The sequence below is a fragment of the Plectropomus leopardus genome, chromosome 5 (genome assembly GCF_008729295.1).
Source record: "Plectropomus leopardus isolate mb chromosome 5, YSFRI_Pleo_2.0, whole genome shotgun sequence".
Lineage (NCBI taxonomy): Eukaryota > Metazoa > Chordata > Actinopteri > Perciformes > Serranidae > Plectropomus > Plectropomus leopardus.
This window is the reverse complement of record NC_056467.1, coordinates 17,686,755-17,704,117: the sequence shown is the minus strand read 5'-3', so window position 1 is coordinate 17,704,117 and position 17,363 is coordinate 17,686,755. Positions and strand designations below refer to the sequence as shown.

At 37.5% G+C, this 17,363-nt stretch overlaps 1 protein-coding gene across 2 annotated transcripts; it reads right to left on the bottom strand.

Moving 5' to 3' along the window:
• Window positions 1–1,420: 1,420 nt before the first annotated feature.
• Window positions 1,421–15,828, bottom strand: scn3b (sodium channel, voltage-gated, type III, beta). 2 transcript variants are annotated; one of them, XM_042487358.1, is made up of 6 exons: window positions 15,119–15,828; window positions 11,468–11,646; window positions 11,155–11,383; window positions 7,030–7,168; window positions 2,884–2,967; window positions 1,421–2,385 (listed from the first exon to the last, which is right to left on the bottom strand). In XM_042487358.1, the coding sequence occupies exons 1-5, from the start codon at window positions 15,171–15,173 to the stop codon at window positions 2,904–2,906; spliced, it is 666 nt and encodes a 221-aa protein (XP_042343292.1). In that variant the 5' UTR covers window positions 15,174–15,828; the 3' UTR covers window positions 1,421–2,385; window positions 2,884–2,903. The 2 variants fall into 2 exon arrangements, with proteins under 2 accessions (XP_042343292.1, XP_042343293.1); XM_042487359.1 differs by lacking the exon at window positions 2,884–2,967.
• Window positions 15,829–17,363: the final 1,535 nt, after the last annotated feature.

Sequence of the window (17,363 nt, the reverse complement as noted above, 5' to 3'; positions counted from 1 at the left end):
AATACTTCCCATATTTTCAGAACAAGCTCTATTTGATTGCAGCATAAGGGTTCCATTAAAAAAATCGTTTTCATCTTTTTGGAACGTCATATTCAAATACTCAAATTTTAAGCTATGTTTCAAATGGTATTTTTTATATGTATGTAGAATCTCCATCATCAATTCATTTTACTCGAGTTGTACCAGAGTTGATAAATCATTTCAATTATTTCATGTCATAAAATACCACATGGTTGGCAGAAATTCTTTTTTTTTTTTTTTGTAAATAAGGGTATTACGTACTTGGCATTTTGTATTTGGCGCCAAAGTGGAACTAAGTTTTGGTTCCAAACCCTACTGCACCACTGAAGTAGTAGTATAATAGTAAAGTAGAAAAGCCCTTTAGGAGATCCATGAAGTCAGAGGCTGCTGGATGTGGTTCCCTTGGCCCCATGCTAACCTATTACACTAAAATGATGATTAGAAAGAAGAAGGGAGAAAAATCTATGTGTATTGTCGGGAATTACTGTTACTGTCTTTTCGGTAAAAGCCCTTGAGTGCATTCTTAGTACCCAGATATCCTCACCACCAACATGGATCCCTTAGTTTCATTATGGTTCCCACACATAATTTTGAGCCGTTCAGAGCATGTTGACCAAGAATAAATTGATTCAAAGCCCAAAGACGGTTCTCAGCTGTTTTGTTTTTTTTCTTGACCTGTAGTGCAAATGTGCCAACATTAGTGGGTGTGTCATACTCTACCTGTTAGAAAAAGGGTCAAAAGAGAAATTGTCAGGAAAAAAAAAAACAGATTGTGCAGTGGTTAATAGTAGGTTCATGCATGTTTTGGGGGTAAAACAATTATCCTTAAAAACAGAAGCAAAGTAAGTAGGCAATCAATGTAATCCTTGATTTTGAACTAGTGGAAATGCAGACTGGTTCACTATATAGCTCCGAATTTAATCCTGAACAGAATCGGTTCAAGGACTAAAACTAAAGGTTCTACTAGGTACTACAAAAAGTTCTCCTAGGGACAAGCCAAAGAACCCTATCCAATTCTAGTTAGCACCCTTATTACTAAGAGTGTACAATACTGTATCTCATCTGTATGACTGATATTTGAAATACAAAAAATCCACTTTAAGTAGAGACAAATCTAAAGCCTTTTCTGCTTTTTCTGTGCTGTTAATGAGAGCTGGAAACTCCAGCGGCCTTTATTGTGGTTGATTTAGAGCCCACGTTTTTCCTTTCAACTGCACCACAGTCACAGATAATAAGGGCAGCATAAGACAGACGCTGCTGAGAGTCAATACTGTGTTTTTCTCTCAACATCCAAGTTGACTCATCTCATTGTGCAGTTCCAAAAGCATTGCACTCACAATTACAAAGACGTAAGAACCTGTCTATTAAACAAAGAAGCTTCAACACAGGCTGAGGAATGCACCAAATTTAATCATTTAAAAGCAGCAGTCACACAGTTCTGTAATGGACAAAGAACAGTGATTGAATCACAAAATATATACATTTCTACAGTGTTGCACCATAGAAATAGGCACACATTTAGTCTCAAGAGCAATGCTTCTGTAGAACACCAGCAACAGTCAAAGCTAGTAGCAAGTAGCTGTATGCAGTAAGACCTACTGAATGTACTTTGACATCAGTGCTGAATTAAAGATTTATAAAGAGAATAGGAAAGATGAATTCAGATCGACTCTTAAAGACTGATGTACAGTTGTAATGCCATGTCATCTGTCTTTTTATATTTCCATTACATTGTAGTTTCACTGATGCACACAGCAAAACAGGGAGAGATGCACATTCACACAGTATAAAAGCTATGCAATCCATTTTCATTAAAAAGACATCAAAAAGATATTGGCCAAAACAAATAAAACTGTGACCCAAAATCTAAGCGCAGTCTATAAAATTGTATTAACAAAATGAACTGAATGAGTACTACAGAGTCAGTATATAAGTTTTATATAATAGCCATGACAGCAGTAGGACAGTTTCTTTCATTGGATCTTTGCAGTTTATAGGTTGTAAATCACAGAGGCACTACTAACTACGAAGAAAATATTTAGTAACTCTACACACTGGCAGGTCAAAATGAAGCATGGCTGGCATTTATCTGATTATAAGTGAAGGACACTGCTGTATTTGTGAAACCACTTCATTTCATTTCACGAAGGTAGAAAAAATATTGAGAGGAAAAAGAGGAGGAAAATTTAGCACTTGCACATTTATGACTGGTTCCTCACAAAACACAGTCGATACACAGGGGAGGTCAGTTGGCAGGATTCCCATGGCTGTCTAGGAATAACGATACCTTCATATCGGCATAGACAACGTTCTGGACTCAATGACTGTTTCTGTCACTGGAGTTCCAACATGATTGGTTAATACCTAAAAAAAAACAGAACATGTTCAGTCTGATTCAACTTGGATGATTTATATGCTAAATAACCACTGTTGTATCTGCTATATATAAACAATATACAAATTCGCCATACTCTAATTCACATAAACAACTGCGTCATTTTGGATTTCATAAATATGCAAATGCATTACATTTTAAGATTGCTATTATTTACCATCTCCATTATGCAGATCAGTGCCTGAGGCAACTGTTTTTGAATTGCGTGTATTTGAAATTGTCACGCTGTTGAATGAAACATTGTACACTTAATGGAGAGTGAGCACAAATGGAGGACTTGATCAGGTGACATTTCCAAAAATGGCAGGAATGAAAGCCCTTTTGAAGGGAACGAGCAAGAGGAGACACAGGGGGTGTTGAAGCAACAGAGCTACACAGTTACTGAGTGATAAAGTTACAAACAATGAGTTGAAAAAGAAGGAGATGATTTTACTGATTGGGATAACATTGAGTCACATGTAAAATACCGTATCACTGACAACCACTTTTATTCGGTAACAGGAGCGGCTGGGTTTTCTTTCTGCTCAGAGGGAACGGCTAGGTAGTTTGTCCTGCAGGCAGATTGGTAGAAAAACAGAGGAGGGTCTAAGACCTGGTGTTAGGGCCCTTTCTACCCAACTCACTCACCAGAATAAATGTGAGAATTGTATGTTTCTGCAAACCACTGATATGTAACATTTGTACGTAATTATGTCTTTGATATGTTAAAACTGTACATTTCGTTATGTTTCAATAATGCTGTGGTTAACATGTGGTTACATTTGGGCACAAAAACAACTTGGTTATGGAAAAGATAGTGATTTGGCTTAAAATGGCACAATCATGCATGGATGTGCTGTCAGTGTTGCACTAAAAAACAACCACTTTTGATGTTTGTTTAGCATATTCTCACTCCCAATTCTTAAAATACCGATGCTTGGTCAGTGACCCTTTATGTCAGGTACCCCTCCAGCGTTAGTTTTCGACACTCAGGTACAACATGCCAATTTACTCTCGTTAAACGCATTGTGTCTTTTCAAAATGAATAATAAATTAATTAATTTTACAGAAAATTGTCCAGTTTCTGTGAGTTGTATGTATATGGTCTTGTTTCAAAATAAACTTAAACGTATTTTTCAAAACAACTTTGTTTTCAAGGTTTAAATTAACAGGACAAAACAAAAGCACTTTAGGTTTAGGTTTAGGAAAAAAAAGTTTGGCCTAAAATAAGTACGTTTGTTACTGACATAATGTAATGTCACATAACATATGTTGCAAGTAAAGCATGCTACACATACTAGCACATCATGTTGATATTAAAATAACTTAACTGACTTTTGGTATCACAAGGGACACAAACAGCTGCCGTCCAGGTGAAAGTCCTGAGTTTGACCACATTCAGCTTCCTTCCCACCCACCCTTTACATATTTTTTTGTTCTTTATATTAGTATACTAGTAGTTGCTCACAGGGTCAAAAAATACCACTGCCCAGCGTGTCTCACACCACTGCTAAAGAGTCCCACTCTGGGTCAGTATCTGAGCATTGGTATTTATTGAGTTGGGAGTGAGTGCGGGTTGGCTCGTTGGTATAGAACTGTGGTCTCCGTGGTTGCCTCCGAGTGAAAAAGTGAGCTTATATACATGTAAGAAGAACTATGTCACTTTAGAAACATTGATGTGATATGTATGAAACGTACAAATGTTACATATACAAGGGTTTTCAGGAACTTACTATGACAACATTTTCTTGTGGTGACTGAACTGTTCTACCAACATATACTCCCAGAATAGATCTGGTTTAAACAGCATTCACTATAATCCCCTCATTTTGGCTCTGTGAGGCTTTTGCAGATTCACTTTTCCCCTTATTCATATTGTAAAAGAAATGTACAACCCCTGAGGAAATTAACTCTAAAAGATAAAAAGCACCACTGTCATGTGAGCAGTGATATTATTCAGGCTGCACATCAGGAGCGCATGACATCCTCAAACAGTATTCAAATGCAAACTTTCATATTGTTAAAAAACACAATACCTCCACTTATTATGCACCCATTTCAATAGAGCTGCACAGTTAAACTGATAATAGTAAAAAGACTTTTGTGACTCTGTGAGCACATTTCAAACACAGCCCTGATTTGTAACTCTTTGACAGACTATCCCTTTTGCTGCTGCGCTCCATATTTTTTCTCAGTAACAAGACTTATATCATCGAGTCACTAATGCATCACAGAATGTAACCTCAAAATCTTCTCACTGTGGGTCATATCCATTGAGCCTCGGCAGCTAAGAAACAGACAACAAAACAGCTTCTTTGCGTGGGTGTAGCTTCTCATAGTGGGAAGTGTTGTCACACAGGTCAATAATAGCCGTGAGGCAACCACAACCCATTAACTCTTTCAGCTGCAGGAACTGATGAAGTTTGAAGAGTTAAGTACATTCGATCACTTGATGCTTAAATCCATGTGCACTACTGATCTGTTCATGGATCAATAAACCTTACCTGAATGCTGATGGATGATTCCTACTTTCAAAAACATTACTCAACATCCCCCACTGACTTAATGTGCGACTAAATGTTGCATCTAACTGTAAATTACCTTCCATGACCTTTATTAACTGTTTTCTTTCTTTTAAAGGATCTATTTGATTTGATGAGGCTTTATTTAAGTTTCCAAATTAAACAAAATGCAGGAATTTACATTTTTATTTTGCTTGCTGGGTCCTAATAATGAGTCTACAAAATTTTAGCTATTTTAGCTATTTAACATATTAGCTATTTAACATTATTGGGAACACACCTCTGATGAATAGTGTTGACATTCATTACTTAAGTAAAAGTATCCCACTATTTATTACCACACTATATAAACACTCTGTTACTACCAAAAGTCTTGCATTTAAAATGTGGCTTAAGTTAAAGTATATAAGTGTAAAACAACTAGAAATGAAAGTTATCAAATAGTTATTGTTAAGTAAAACATATTTCACTCTGAAGTGTAGTGGATAAGAAGTAGAAAGTGGCATGAAATTAAAATACTAAAGTAAAAGTACCTCAGTTTTATACTTTAGCAGTGCTTGAGTAGACTTGTAATCCACCACTTGATTATATACCACACAATCCATAAAAAATACAGTAAAATACAATCTACAAATATGGCTGATCCAGCTTATTGTTCACTTTGAGTTGATCCACCAGGTGTTAATATGGGCTGCAACTGATTACTATTAGTATAGATGGAAAACTACCTGGAGCTCAAGGACATCTTCACATCCCTAATTTTGGGTGATTAACAATAAAAAACTAAAAAATATTTAGTTCATCGTGTTTGACAAAGGAAATCAGCACATCTTAACACTTGGTCAACTGGACCCAGCAAATATTTTTCATTTTTGACTGAAAAGTTGTTATTCAGTAATTTAAAATAGTGGCCAAAGTTTCTAATCAACTAACCAACCCATCAGTTAATTAGTTAATTTATCTCAATTATGTTTAGACCATAGTTTGTTCCACAGTTGTATTGGTTTGTATTTCTATTGTACAATCTATTGTTGTCATTTTGTTGCTTTATTTTACAAACCTGCAACTTTCAGTTTGCTAATAATGTTGTTAATGCGATGGTCTCTTTTTCCCCTCAAATATCAGTGATCAGAGTGTTACCTTAATGAATTCCAATTAGTTGCTCCTGGGGAGTGTAATGTAGAATAATAAGAGTAATTTAAAATTCAACATACGTGGACAAAACATTTTCAAATAATAAATGCATAAATTCAGCTTTTATTTCAAGGAAATTCTTATATTACCAAAGTAAGCAATTCTTTCGACAACAGGTAGTGGGACATTACTTGCTAATATTATGGAACCGTAAAATTAAAGCAAAAAGTGTTTACAAGGTTTTTCTATCATGTTGTAGTGTGGCCAACCCCTTTTTATTTAGTCTTGTGGGGTCTTTGCATCAGTGCAGGAGTCAAATTTGCAATCAGCATTAATTGTCTGCAAAACTGCAATAACTGGATCAGCACATATCCTTTGAATTATTGTTGATTTTTGTGTTTGGTGACATAAATTGCCTGTTCAAAAGTTGTCAGCCTGGATTGAGTGGCCTCGTCGTGGGAGCTGACTATACAGGTATATTCAGGTGTTTGTCAGTGCTGACAAGGTGACACAGAAAGTGTGTTTCTGATGGAGCTGCAAATCCAATTCTGATGTAAAAAGGTTGTTTGGAAAAAAGAGCAGTCAGCAGTGCTTTGAATTATTAAGGCCTGTCAGGTAGTCTCAGTGAAAAGACAAATTACTGTTGCAGGACGGTTACAAACAGATGTAGCGTAGACTCAATTAACTCTCTGTCTGTTTGTCTTTCTGACTCTTTCCCTCCCGCTCTGTCCTGCACTCTGCCTCTTGATTGCTTCCTAAATCTCTCTTTCTGACATGTCTGTAAATTAGTGTTATGTAATAACCAAACACCCAGGCATACACAGGTAAAAGTTTTTGGCACACACTGTCTTGCTGTGTTGTTTTGAGAGTAAGTTGGTTTTTTTTAGACACACAGTGTTTCAATAAGCTGCTTTTTGCCATACCCCGACTCACTTATCTGTGTTTACATCCATTCATTTGTGTCAATGTGAGACTCACGCTGTATCCTGCGCCTGCTCATCTGACTTGGAGATCTTCCTGTAGCAGTAGACCATCTCCACCAGGAGCCAGAAGGTCAAGAACACCAACAGCACATACATCATGATCTCAGAGTAGATCGCTGTGGTGTCTTCAGTGGCTGTGGAGCACAAACAATAACAAGACACATGCATTATTCAGTATGCATCCTTATGAGTGTCTTTGTGTTGAATATAGCGAGGGAGACTTGTTTATTCTCTGGTTTAAGAGAGTATGCTAGGCTTCTTCATGTATATGCAACACTGCTGACCCATAATCAAACTGTCAGTTATAATAGGCAAGGCAATATTTCTGTGGTTAAACAGTTCAACTCAATAAGTTATTACTATGCATCTGGACTTTAAAGTGACAGTTCACCCCAAATCAAAAATACATATTTTTCCTCTACCTGTAGTGATATCTTTCAGTCTAGAGTGTTTTGGTGTGAGTTGCTGAGTGTTGGAGATATCAGCCTGAGAGATGTCTACCTTCTCTCCGATATAATGGAACTGGGCTGCGCTCGGCTTGTGGTGCTCAACGTGCCAACAATCCACAGATCTATGGTTTACATCTTCAACACTTGGTAACACACACCAAAACAATCTAAATGGGTATGGTGGTAAAATGGTAAATGGTAAAATGCACTGTAAGAGGAAAAGTATGCATTTTGGATTTTGGGGTGAACTGTACCTTTAGACAAAACAAGGTTATGTTCTTTAGCCTACATCCTGTACATTTTAAAAATAATTACCAATTATTCTGCATACAGAGCATTATGATCATACCTGTAATACAATGATAACAGCGCCTCGGGAGTTAAAGGTGCCCTGTGGAGTTTTCTTGTGAAAAAAAACAACAACAAAAAAACCCAGTGTCTCTTACAAGAATGCATTGTGTGGATCCTTAAGGTCTCCTCAAAAAACATTATCAGAGCCATTTTTTTAAATATGTTTTAAATCATGCATTGTTTCCATTTACATTTGCTTGTGAGCGTTCTTCTTTGCTGTTGTTGTTGCTGCATTGCTATATTTGTTGGTGCCACCAACAACTGTTGTTCAATCGAACAGCATGAAACCAACGGCAAGTTGCATGTGTTTCTTTGTGCAATACAAACAAAATGGGGACCAACTCATTAAAACGTTGCTCCATAGTGCTGCTAGTGGTCAGAAACTCCACAGGCTACCTTTAGATATGACATAAGATGAATATGCAAAGTCACAGTGGTTCTCAGGGCATGACACACCATCAAATCACATTTTGGTTTTATGTATACAAATGTAACATAATGTCATTAAATTATATGATAACATTTTGTTGAAGGGGTTGGATTCACATTATTTTAATTCTGTCTTTGAACAGTACTAATATGCCCTTATGAGCATTGAAACAGTGCTTTCAGTCGGGGGGGGCAGAATCCACAGTCGTATATCTGGGGTTATTATGAGGCTTCATCAGATCAAGCTGCAATTTTTAAGACAGAATTCCTTCAGACTTAAACTTTATATTATATATTTGGGACTGTGGGTTTTCTTTATTTACATTGGAAACATTAGAAAGCCAATGGCCAACATGAGCAGGAGGAACGATTGGAGAGAACAAAAACTGATTCAGTGTACATATGTGCACCTGACTTAAGAAAACCAAATAAGTGAACTTATCTTTTAATATCTTTCATTTCAGGGTCATTATGAGCCACCGTGAACCACTGTGCCAGTGAGTGTGTACCAAATTCCAGAAAGCCTTTTGACCAGACAGTTGACAGCTTTCACTGATTTGCTTCTGCAGTATCTGCAAATAGACTGTTAGTGTAATATAATCCCTTAGATGGGAAAGCACAGATACATTTGCCAAGAGCTAATCCATTCTATACTATGGACATCATTACTGTAACATGATCCCCACGCTGAAATGCTCAGTACACTGGCTTTGTGAAATTTGGTACCACAGTTGTTTGAGATGTGAGGGAGAGGCTGTTGAATATGTGTAAAAGCTCAAACTGTAGTATATTTTGTAAGTTGCACTTCGGAGGATAACTGCATCCAATTTGCGCTCTTCTTTTTCCAGGTACAGATCAAATGCCTGCATACAACTCACCTGACCTATCATTTAAATGCCTCTGATAGTGAACTATATACCACGTGCAAGCAGATTTAAATAATGTAAAGTTAAAGACATGGGGAGATTTAAGAAATTCCAAATATACATGTTGTATATTCGATCAAGGTGGAAAATGACACATTCAGCAAGCCAAGCATTCGGGAAGCAGAATACATTACCCCTTATTATAGATAGCAAAGTAGTTGGTTTGTATTAACCCCTTCATTGACAACAGAAGAAAGCTTTGATGAACAATAAAAGGCAGACAAAACAAGACACACAATTATTCCTCTTCAGTATAGTGGCAAAAAAAGGGAAGAGAAGGAGAGTGGTGTTGTTAGTGGCAGAGTGCCCTCACACTGATGCATCACTTAGTGAAAACAACGAAATATATAATAAAATGCAAAAACCCACTTAAAGCGGTCAGATAAACACTTTATGCAACATCGAAGCAGGGGCATTTACAGCACAAAGAGAACACCCAGTACGCAGAGGTCAACACAGCACAGACTTGTGTTTCTACCAGGAGGGATTAGGAATTAACACGCCTGAGAAGAACCTCTCCAGCATATATTGTGTGCAGCTGCATCATTGTTATCTTTAGCATAAGATCTTGGTGATAAGTATGAAATACTGCATTAAAATGATCAGTTATGTTGTCCTGCATCTGCAAAGCACATTATTTTGATTAAAAGCATTTCTGATGATAATAGTGATATTGTAAAGCCTGCAGGAAAAATATTTTGTACACAGATTAATTAGATATTTGCTCAAGTGTTGAGATGAGAGTTTATGTCGATACATAATACTTACAAATATGAATTCTACATTTATGTTTAATTGCCTTTTTAATTTAAGAATGTTGAAACACATTTGTGATGCAGCAAATAGGCAGATTTGAGAAAAAAAGTTTAAAAAAAACACAGCCCAGGTGTCAGATTTGAGTTCTTTTGCGACCAGTGTCTATTTTTGGTAACTTCACAGGCGCATACCACTGTCTACGGAGCACTTAATGGCAAACACAAGTTTGTGGTCTGATTAACCTCATGCGTATCTCTGGAATAACCCTGCTAAACTGATTTATCTCAACACAGGATCATAGCTTGAATTAAAGGGATAGTTTGTGTTTTTTAAGTGAGGTTATATGCTCATTCACAGTCAGTGTATTACATACAGTAGATGTCAGTTGGCAAACCCACAGTTTGGAGAAGCAGGCTGGAGTCCAACATGGAAGTACTGCAAATAAAATATATCTTAGCCACTTCTAAAAAAAACACCTTAAAAAGACATTATCAGTCTAAGTGTATGCTATTGTCAGAAAGCCCGTTCTGACAAGGAAGCTGAAAATGTCATCATTTCCTTGTCTATCCTCTCGTCAAAGTCACCAGACTCCATTGAGAGAAGCAATAATTTTAGCTAGTTGAACATAGGTTGCTGATCTACTGCTGCTACAATCAGTTAATTAGTCTGCGTTATTGTGTGACCATAGTAAATCTGAACTAACACTTTTAAACAAAAAATCACATGTTAACACAAACAAAAAAACTGTTTGACACAGTGGTAGACCAGCAGCTCCAGTGTTCAGCAATGTTAAATCACTGTGTTTCTCAATGAAGCCTGGCTCTGAAGAGAGCGAAATAATGGCTTAATTTTCCCAATGGAAATCAATATTTGTGAAGCAAATTAAAGCAGTGAAAATATACTAAATATAGCAGACACTTAAAGTGTTATTGTTGTTTTTAGGTGTGACTTATTAGGTGGCTAAAGTATGTTTTCTTGCTGATCCCTCCACAGTACAATGCTTTGCTTCCATGTTGGCCTGTTTCTCCAGACTGGGGATGTGGTGACTGACATCTACTGTATGTAATACACTGTCTATGAATGAGAACTACATACAACCCACCTTCAAAAAATCTGAACTATCCCTTTATACTGATATGACAACCAAGCATTTGCTTAAACCTGAGCACATAACAGTGTGGAATAACAATGAAAAACCTTTAGCCGCACCTTCTGGTTTCACCTTCAACTCGATTATCTTGCGGTCAGTGAACGAGGGAGAGAAGAATTCAAACTTAAACTCGCGAAATGTGATGCACTCATAGGTGCCACTGTCGTTATAGGTGACGTTGTTGATCACAATGGAGATATCTTGCAGGTCCTGGCTCCCATTCCAGGTCAGACGGCCATGAAATGGTCCTTCTGATGGAAGTGGAGTGTCAATGTCATACTTGTATATCTAGGAGACAGAAAAGGCAAGCAGGCAAGCATAAAATATATATACAACATGCCATAAATATACACCAATGTACCAGCAACCTACGTGAATTTTTTCAGGTGAGCTGTTTTGTTCTGTATTTGGCATGAAGAACCAATCCACAGTAGTCTTTGCTTCGATCTCCTCCCTCTTCATACAGGAGATGCAGGTCAACTTCATGGGTTTCCCCAGGACTGCTTCAGTGTCTGACAGGACTTCGACACATACTGGTTGGCTTAGGTGGACTAGAGGAGCATGAAAATGTTACACACATTTAGCTCAGAGCCCTCAGTCAAAACTTCCAAGTTAAAAGTCCCCCTTCACACAAAAATTTGACTTGGTTATTATAAACTTCACTTGGATGTTTGACCTTCAGTTTGCAGAGTGATGTTTTTGCAGAGTTTGACACTAGAGGCTGTTTAACATTCATCTGCTGAAGGCATTAATTGTATATGTGCTCATGCAAAATCTAAGTTTAAGACATGGAGGTTAAAGATGATCACAGCTAGATTAGAAGCCAGTTGTGGTCCAGCACGCAAGTAATACGCAAAATATGCAAATATGACGTGAGACTTGAAACTTCCAGCACATAAACCCTGAGAATGGACTTTGAAGTAGTAGACATCTTGTTAAACTTTTGAAATAAAACAATATTTGCATATATAAATACTAGGGATTTTTCAGTAAGAGTGTGGCAATGCATGTATATTTTTAAAGGTAGTAAACTTAAAGTAAATTTACTTTTTTTGTGGCTAAACCATATGCAACACTTATTACTATTCAAAGCAGTATTTTTGTATATCTTACAGTATTTTTGATAGGAAGCATGAAAGTGAACTGTCAGTATTTTTCAATCTGGGCCCTATTTTTCCATGTTTTGTATTTAAGTCCAGCTAGTGGATTTTTCTTTTTAAATTGGACGAGTACGCTGCAGGCGGCAACAGAGAAACAGGCTACAATGTAAACACTTCTGATCATTTCCACTTAAAGTGTTTGTTTTTGCAACTGACAGGCTCAGGTTGTTATTCTAAGTGTCTGACCGCATTATAGAAAGGATTCTACAGAGACAGACCTTTTTTTGTTAAGAGTATATGATCAATTTTGTTTAACCTGGAACAGCCTCGAAATCACCACTGTCAAACCTACCAGACTAAATTTAAATAAACTGTAATTTTAGTGTGTATAACTGGGTGAATAAAGGGTTAACTTACTGAAATGGAGCTGGTGAATGTTGTAACAGTGGAAAGACAAACTGGGATGGAAAATCCGAGTTTTATTTTGTTTCGTCGACTTTGAATGAAGTGTGAAAATAAGTAAAATTAATTAAATACAAAATAAAAAATACAAAAAGGCGTATCTCTTTATGGTCCTTTCCATAATGTTGTCAGACACTTATAATAATAACATGAGCCTGTCAGTGGATGAAACAAGCTCTCTTTGTACATGGATGGTGCACAAATGGGTGCACAGTGGTTATATTGCAGCCTGTTTCGCCACTGGCTCTTACTCAGTACTGGCCCATTTAAAAATTGTTCTCTCAATTAGTCATTATACACAAAACATGGAAAAAGGGAAAGGGAAAATAGGTCCCGGTTGGAAAATACTAAAGTTACCCTTTAACTGTTGAGTTAAGGGTATCATCACTTATAACTTATTGTAAATATGAGAGCTTTTCAAAATAATAGGACAAGATATAGCAACAAATCATCATGTATACATTCTACAGGAGGATTACATGTCTTTTAGTGACATTTTTAGGCTTTATTGAATAACTGTAAGAATAAAATTATGCAAACCACTGTGACAGGCGCAGATTTTAGCTATAGTAATAAACAGATGGCCTATTCTTTCTTATTGAGGTCATCAGCTGTCTGTGTTTACATTGAATCCAGCGTTGAGCCAGACGCTAAACTCAGTACGCGATAAAAAGACACAAATTCAATTATACACCTCTGTTAGCACTGGAGAGACTCAAGTCACAATACTGATAGCAAATCCAGGATCATCTGGACCAGTAAGCACTGACGATGGCCTCTGCCCATTAGTATTACTGGCAGGAGGAGGAATAAAGGGAGGGAGGGAGTGTTGGATGCAGGAACTGTGGGTAGTGTAGGAGGAGGATTGCAAAGTATTGTGGGCAAGCAGGAAGATGAGAAGTAACTGATTGTAAATGAGTAAATGAATACAGGAGATGGGATAATTAGAGGAAGGACAGAAATGGGTGATAACATGGAGGGGAAGACTTAGGAGGGATAAATACAATGATTTCTTGTGAGATGAAGTGAGGCAGTACACTCAGTGAGCTCGCCACATGGATGTCTTTGTGTGACTGTTGCCGTGCTGGGTCCCGTGCTCTTATATAAGCCAAAGCCCCCCTGGGCGGACAGTGACAACATCGATTCCATCTCATCTTTTTTTTTCTACAGAGGGCTCGTACAAACACATGGGAAGAGGGCAGAGCAATAGTGAGACAACACAGAGAGGGGAAACTAGAGAAATAACAAAAAAGGGGAAAGCTTAACCTTTGTGTCCTCTCTTAAATGAATTGATTTATTTTGCTTAATGCTGACAGCGCAGAGCGGTGTTGAACTGTGCAGATGCCAATTGGACTGCTCTGAAATTGGGATTTGAGTTCACAGCTAGTTGGAGGGTTCAGACACCATTAATGTGGCCTGTGAGTATTCATTTATGCATCTATGCAACTGAAAGTCTGATGCAATAAGACACACCTGCAAAATTCAGAATCTAATCATAATCTATTTACAATATTTGAACATTTTACACAGTTTTGCTTACTGCAACCTAAGTTACTATACACATTACATTTTTGGATTATTTCAGTTACTTTGGTTTACTAATCCATGTTGTAACAGAATGTAGCAACACCATTTACTTAAATTTCAAAAGCAAATCAATCGAATAGTCATATGTAGGGTTGATAGGTGTGTATACAGTGTACATGTATGTACTACATACTTATCTGTAAATAGTGGTGTATAAGAGGGTATACTCACCTCTTTTTCTGGCTGCTTACAGTATACCCTTCCATCATCCAAAAAGCAACTGGAATATATGGGAGAGTATATCCACTTCCTTCTTGGTAACCCACCTATCTACCAAGTTGGACACTTACTACATGAACTACGAATAATGTACCAATGTATTTATATATACACATAAGTGTCTGTATGTTTATATAATGTGCATATGAGTGTACTGGCAAGTCTGGTCTCATGAGGACAACATAATGTAGTTTTACATTTTTGTCAGGGATAATGTTTAATATTTTTTATTTTACATGCATTTCTAGGGACAGACACTAGATATGATAATTTATGTGCAATTTTCTATGCATACTGCATATGTTCCTATCAAACAACATTAAATGGAAATGTAATTTTAATAGGGATAATTCCATATTGTTATTTTGGACTCATAAATGCACTTGAAATATTCTTTTACTAAGAAATGTTCATGTGCAACATTTAAAATGTTATTGCATGTCCCCCCTAGCCTGGGTAATTATAGTTCCTATGTGTCCTTGTTTGAGGGGACAGGTGAGGGTGTAACAATCCCATAGTAACAAGTTCAGTGTACACTGCCTTGCCAAAATGGTGTTATTGAAGGAAAATTATCTCAACTTAAGGGGATTTGTAGCCCACCCACAGGCCAGAAGCACTAAAGAACCAAGAAAGTACTTAAGAGTGCTACACTTACCAACAAAAACCAAAAGTGCCAAAGTTTGCAGATGGACTCTGGTTTGAGTTACCATATTAAGCTCTTTCTGGAGCTGCTGGTGGACAGTGTCCCCTCTAACTGTTGTCTTTTGGAGAAACTCCTAAGAGGCCAGTAGTGAGATTGGAGGGTTGTTGAAATGACTTCAGGACCACGGACAGCGCCTCTCCTCGGCAGACGAGCGCGCAGGTAACTTCCTCTCTGCCTCAGACTGTCTGCGTAGAGACGGGATTTTAAACTATAAAACGTATAAAAGAGTTGTAGGAACGAGTGAAATATTTACGCGTTCATCTATGAATCTGGGTCTTCCAATAACCCCCTGACTCGCCGTCCATCATCTATGTTGAAAACTTCATTATTCACGCCAGTCGATGCAATGAACAAGTCCGTGATGTGAAACAGTTCTCCTGCTGCTGTCATTCAGTCCAAATCCTTCCAAAAAGGAGAGATGCAGAAAGAAAAGGAGCGAAGCAGAGGGACCTGTGGATTCTCAAAAGCCGATTTACTCACTTGCTGTTGCGAGATTTGGAGTCTTGTCAACACACAAACAGCCAAAGCAGCGATCACAGTTGTCTAATCTCCCCCCTCAAAGATTAACACCGTTTACTATTTGAAGTCTATTTCCTCCATTAAGAATGACTGATGACATTTCCCAACCGCGACTCGCTGCCTTTGTTTTTCAGCAGTCACTTAGCGCTGGCAGAGCAGAGGCTTTGATACGCATGCGTGAGTCACTCCCTCCTACACTACAATGTGCATGACCATATTATTGTCACTTGAGTCGGCCCTGACCAGCTCATCATGCGAGCCTGTTTGCATTTGTGTTTGACTGCTAAACAAACAAAACACATGTTCTTTTATATCGCGAGCACAGGCTATAGAAACCGAATTTAAATCAGCTTTATTAAATCGTAAGAATAACTAGAAAAAAACTGTCTTTGTTGTGTGTTATATAATCTTGTTTAGCAGCTGCTAGCAGAGCGCTTTCATTTCATTCAGGACACTTTGTTACACATCAGTGGGTGCATTATCCCTACTTCCTAGTCTTTGCAATGACTTCTTCGTCCAAAAATGACATGGACACACTGTTCAGAAGACACAGTGATTCAGCTGAAGTGTTTTAGTGATGTATAATATTGCCATAGGTCTACATGTGTCTCAATGCAGGTCATGAAGCATACATACTCTGCTCAATATGCATGCATATCTACAGCTATCAAATGGTATTACAGCACTGTGGAAAAAGTCTAAGGCCCCCATTTGTTTGCTGTTTTAGCAAAGTATACAGAAAACATGTACAATGCATTAAAACAACAAAAAAATCAGAGCAAAACAGCTTCTTCAGACTGAAATCAATATTTAGTGTGAAACATGGGATCATACAACCATACATCACATCCACAGACTGATCTATATCTTTGGCTCACTGCAGCAATCAAGCTGATAAAATACAGAGCAGGACACAAAACTCACTAATCAAATGATCTTCCCCTGAAGTTAGGCTGTAACAGGCCCTGACCTTTTGATTTTTTGTCTATATTTGGGTAAAAACTCTTCCATGCTGCACCACTGTGCTGCAGCAAATCTGCCTTCCCCTTTCTTAAATCACATAAGGGATAAACAATGCTGAATAGGAAGGGTAGAGAAGAAATGATTCACTGGCTGCAGGTGGGAAAGGACTGAAACCTTTTTCCTGCCCATCACGCCAACACAGCCTGCCCCAGAAGAGGAGTGAAGTGACTGCTGAACAGTGTAATTATATCACATTTGTGTGTCTCTCTCAGGCTGAGAGATGTGATGAGGATGGAATAAAATGGCCGGCAGACTGAATCCAGAGTACATCCTGCTCTTTTTCATGTCTACAGATCTGCAGTACATCCGTTATGATTAGCAATATTGATTTTTCTCTCAATTTTGTGTGGAAAATCGGATCCATAACCTGCTTTATACATTTCCTTCTGTATGAAAAGGCTTGTGAATGGGCCGTGTTTCTTTACAGAGAAAAACTATAACACAGATTATATGATAACATCTTTTAGTTTAATCAGATCAGTTTAAATAGATTAAACTAAAAGATGTTGTTGATTAAAAAATATTCCTTTTTTTTAAAAAATATTCTGCTTCTGTATTTTACAGAACAGAGTCAGTCAAGTAAATTCATCAGTATTATCATAATATATGCAAACATATATATATATTATAATACAATAGATGTTTTCCACATTTA

Excerpts from the sequence above, each read along its gene's own strand:
- scn3b (XM_042487358.1), bottom strand. The coding sequence starts at position 15,173 with ATGGTAACTCAAACCAGAGTCCATCTGCAAACTTTGGCACTTTTGGTT. Across the intron at positions 11,384-11,467 it reads GCTCACCTGAAAAAATTCAC|ATATACAAGTATGACATTGA; the intron begins GTAGGTTGCTGG and ends TCTGTCTCCTAG. Across the intron at positions 2,968-7,029 it reads GAGCAGGCGCAGGATACAGC|GACAAACTACCTAGCCGTTC; the intron begins GTGAGTCTCACA and ends ATCTGCCTGCAG.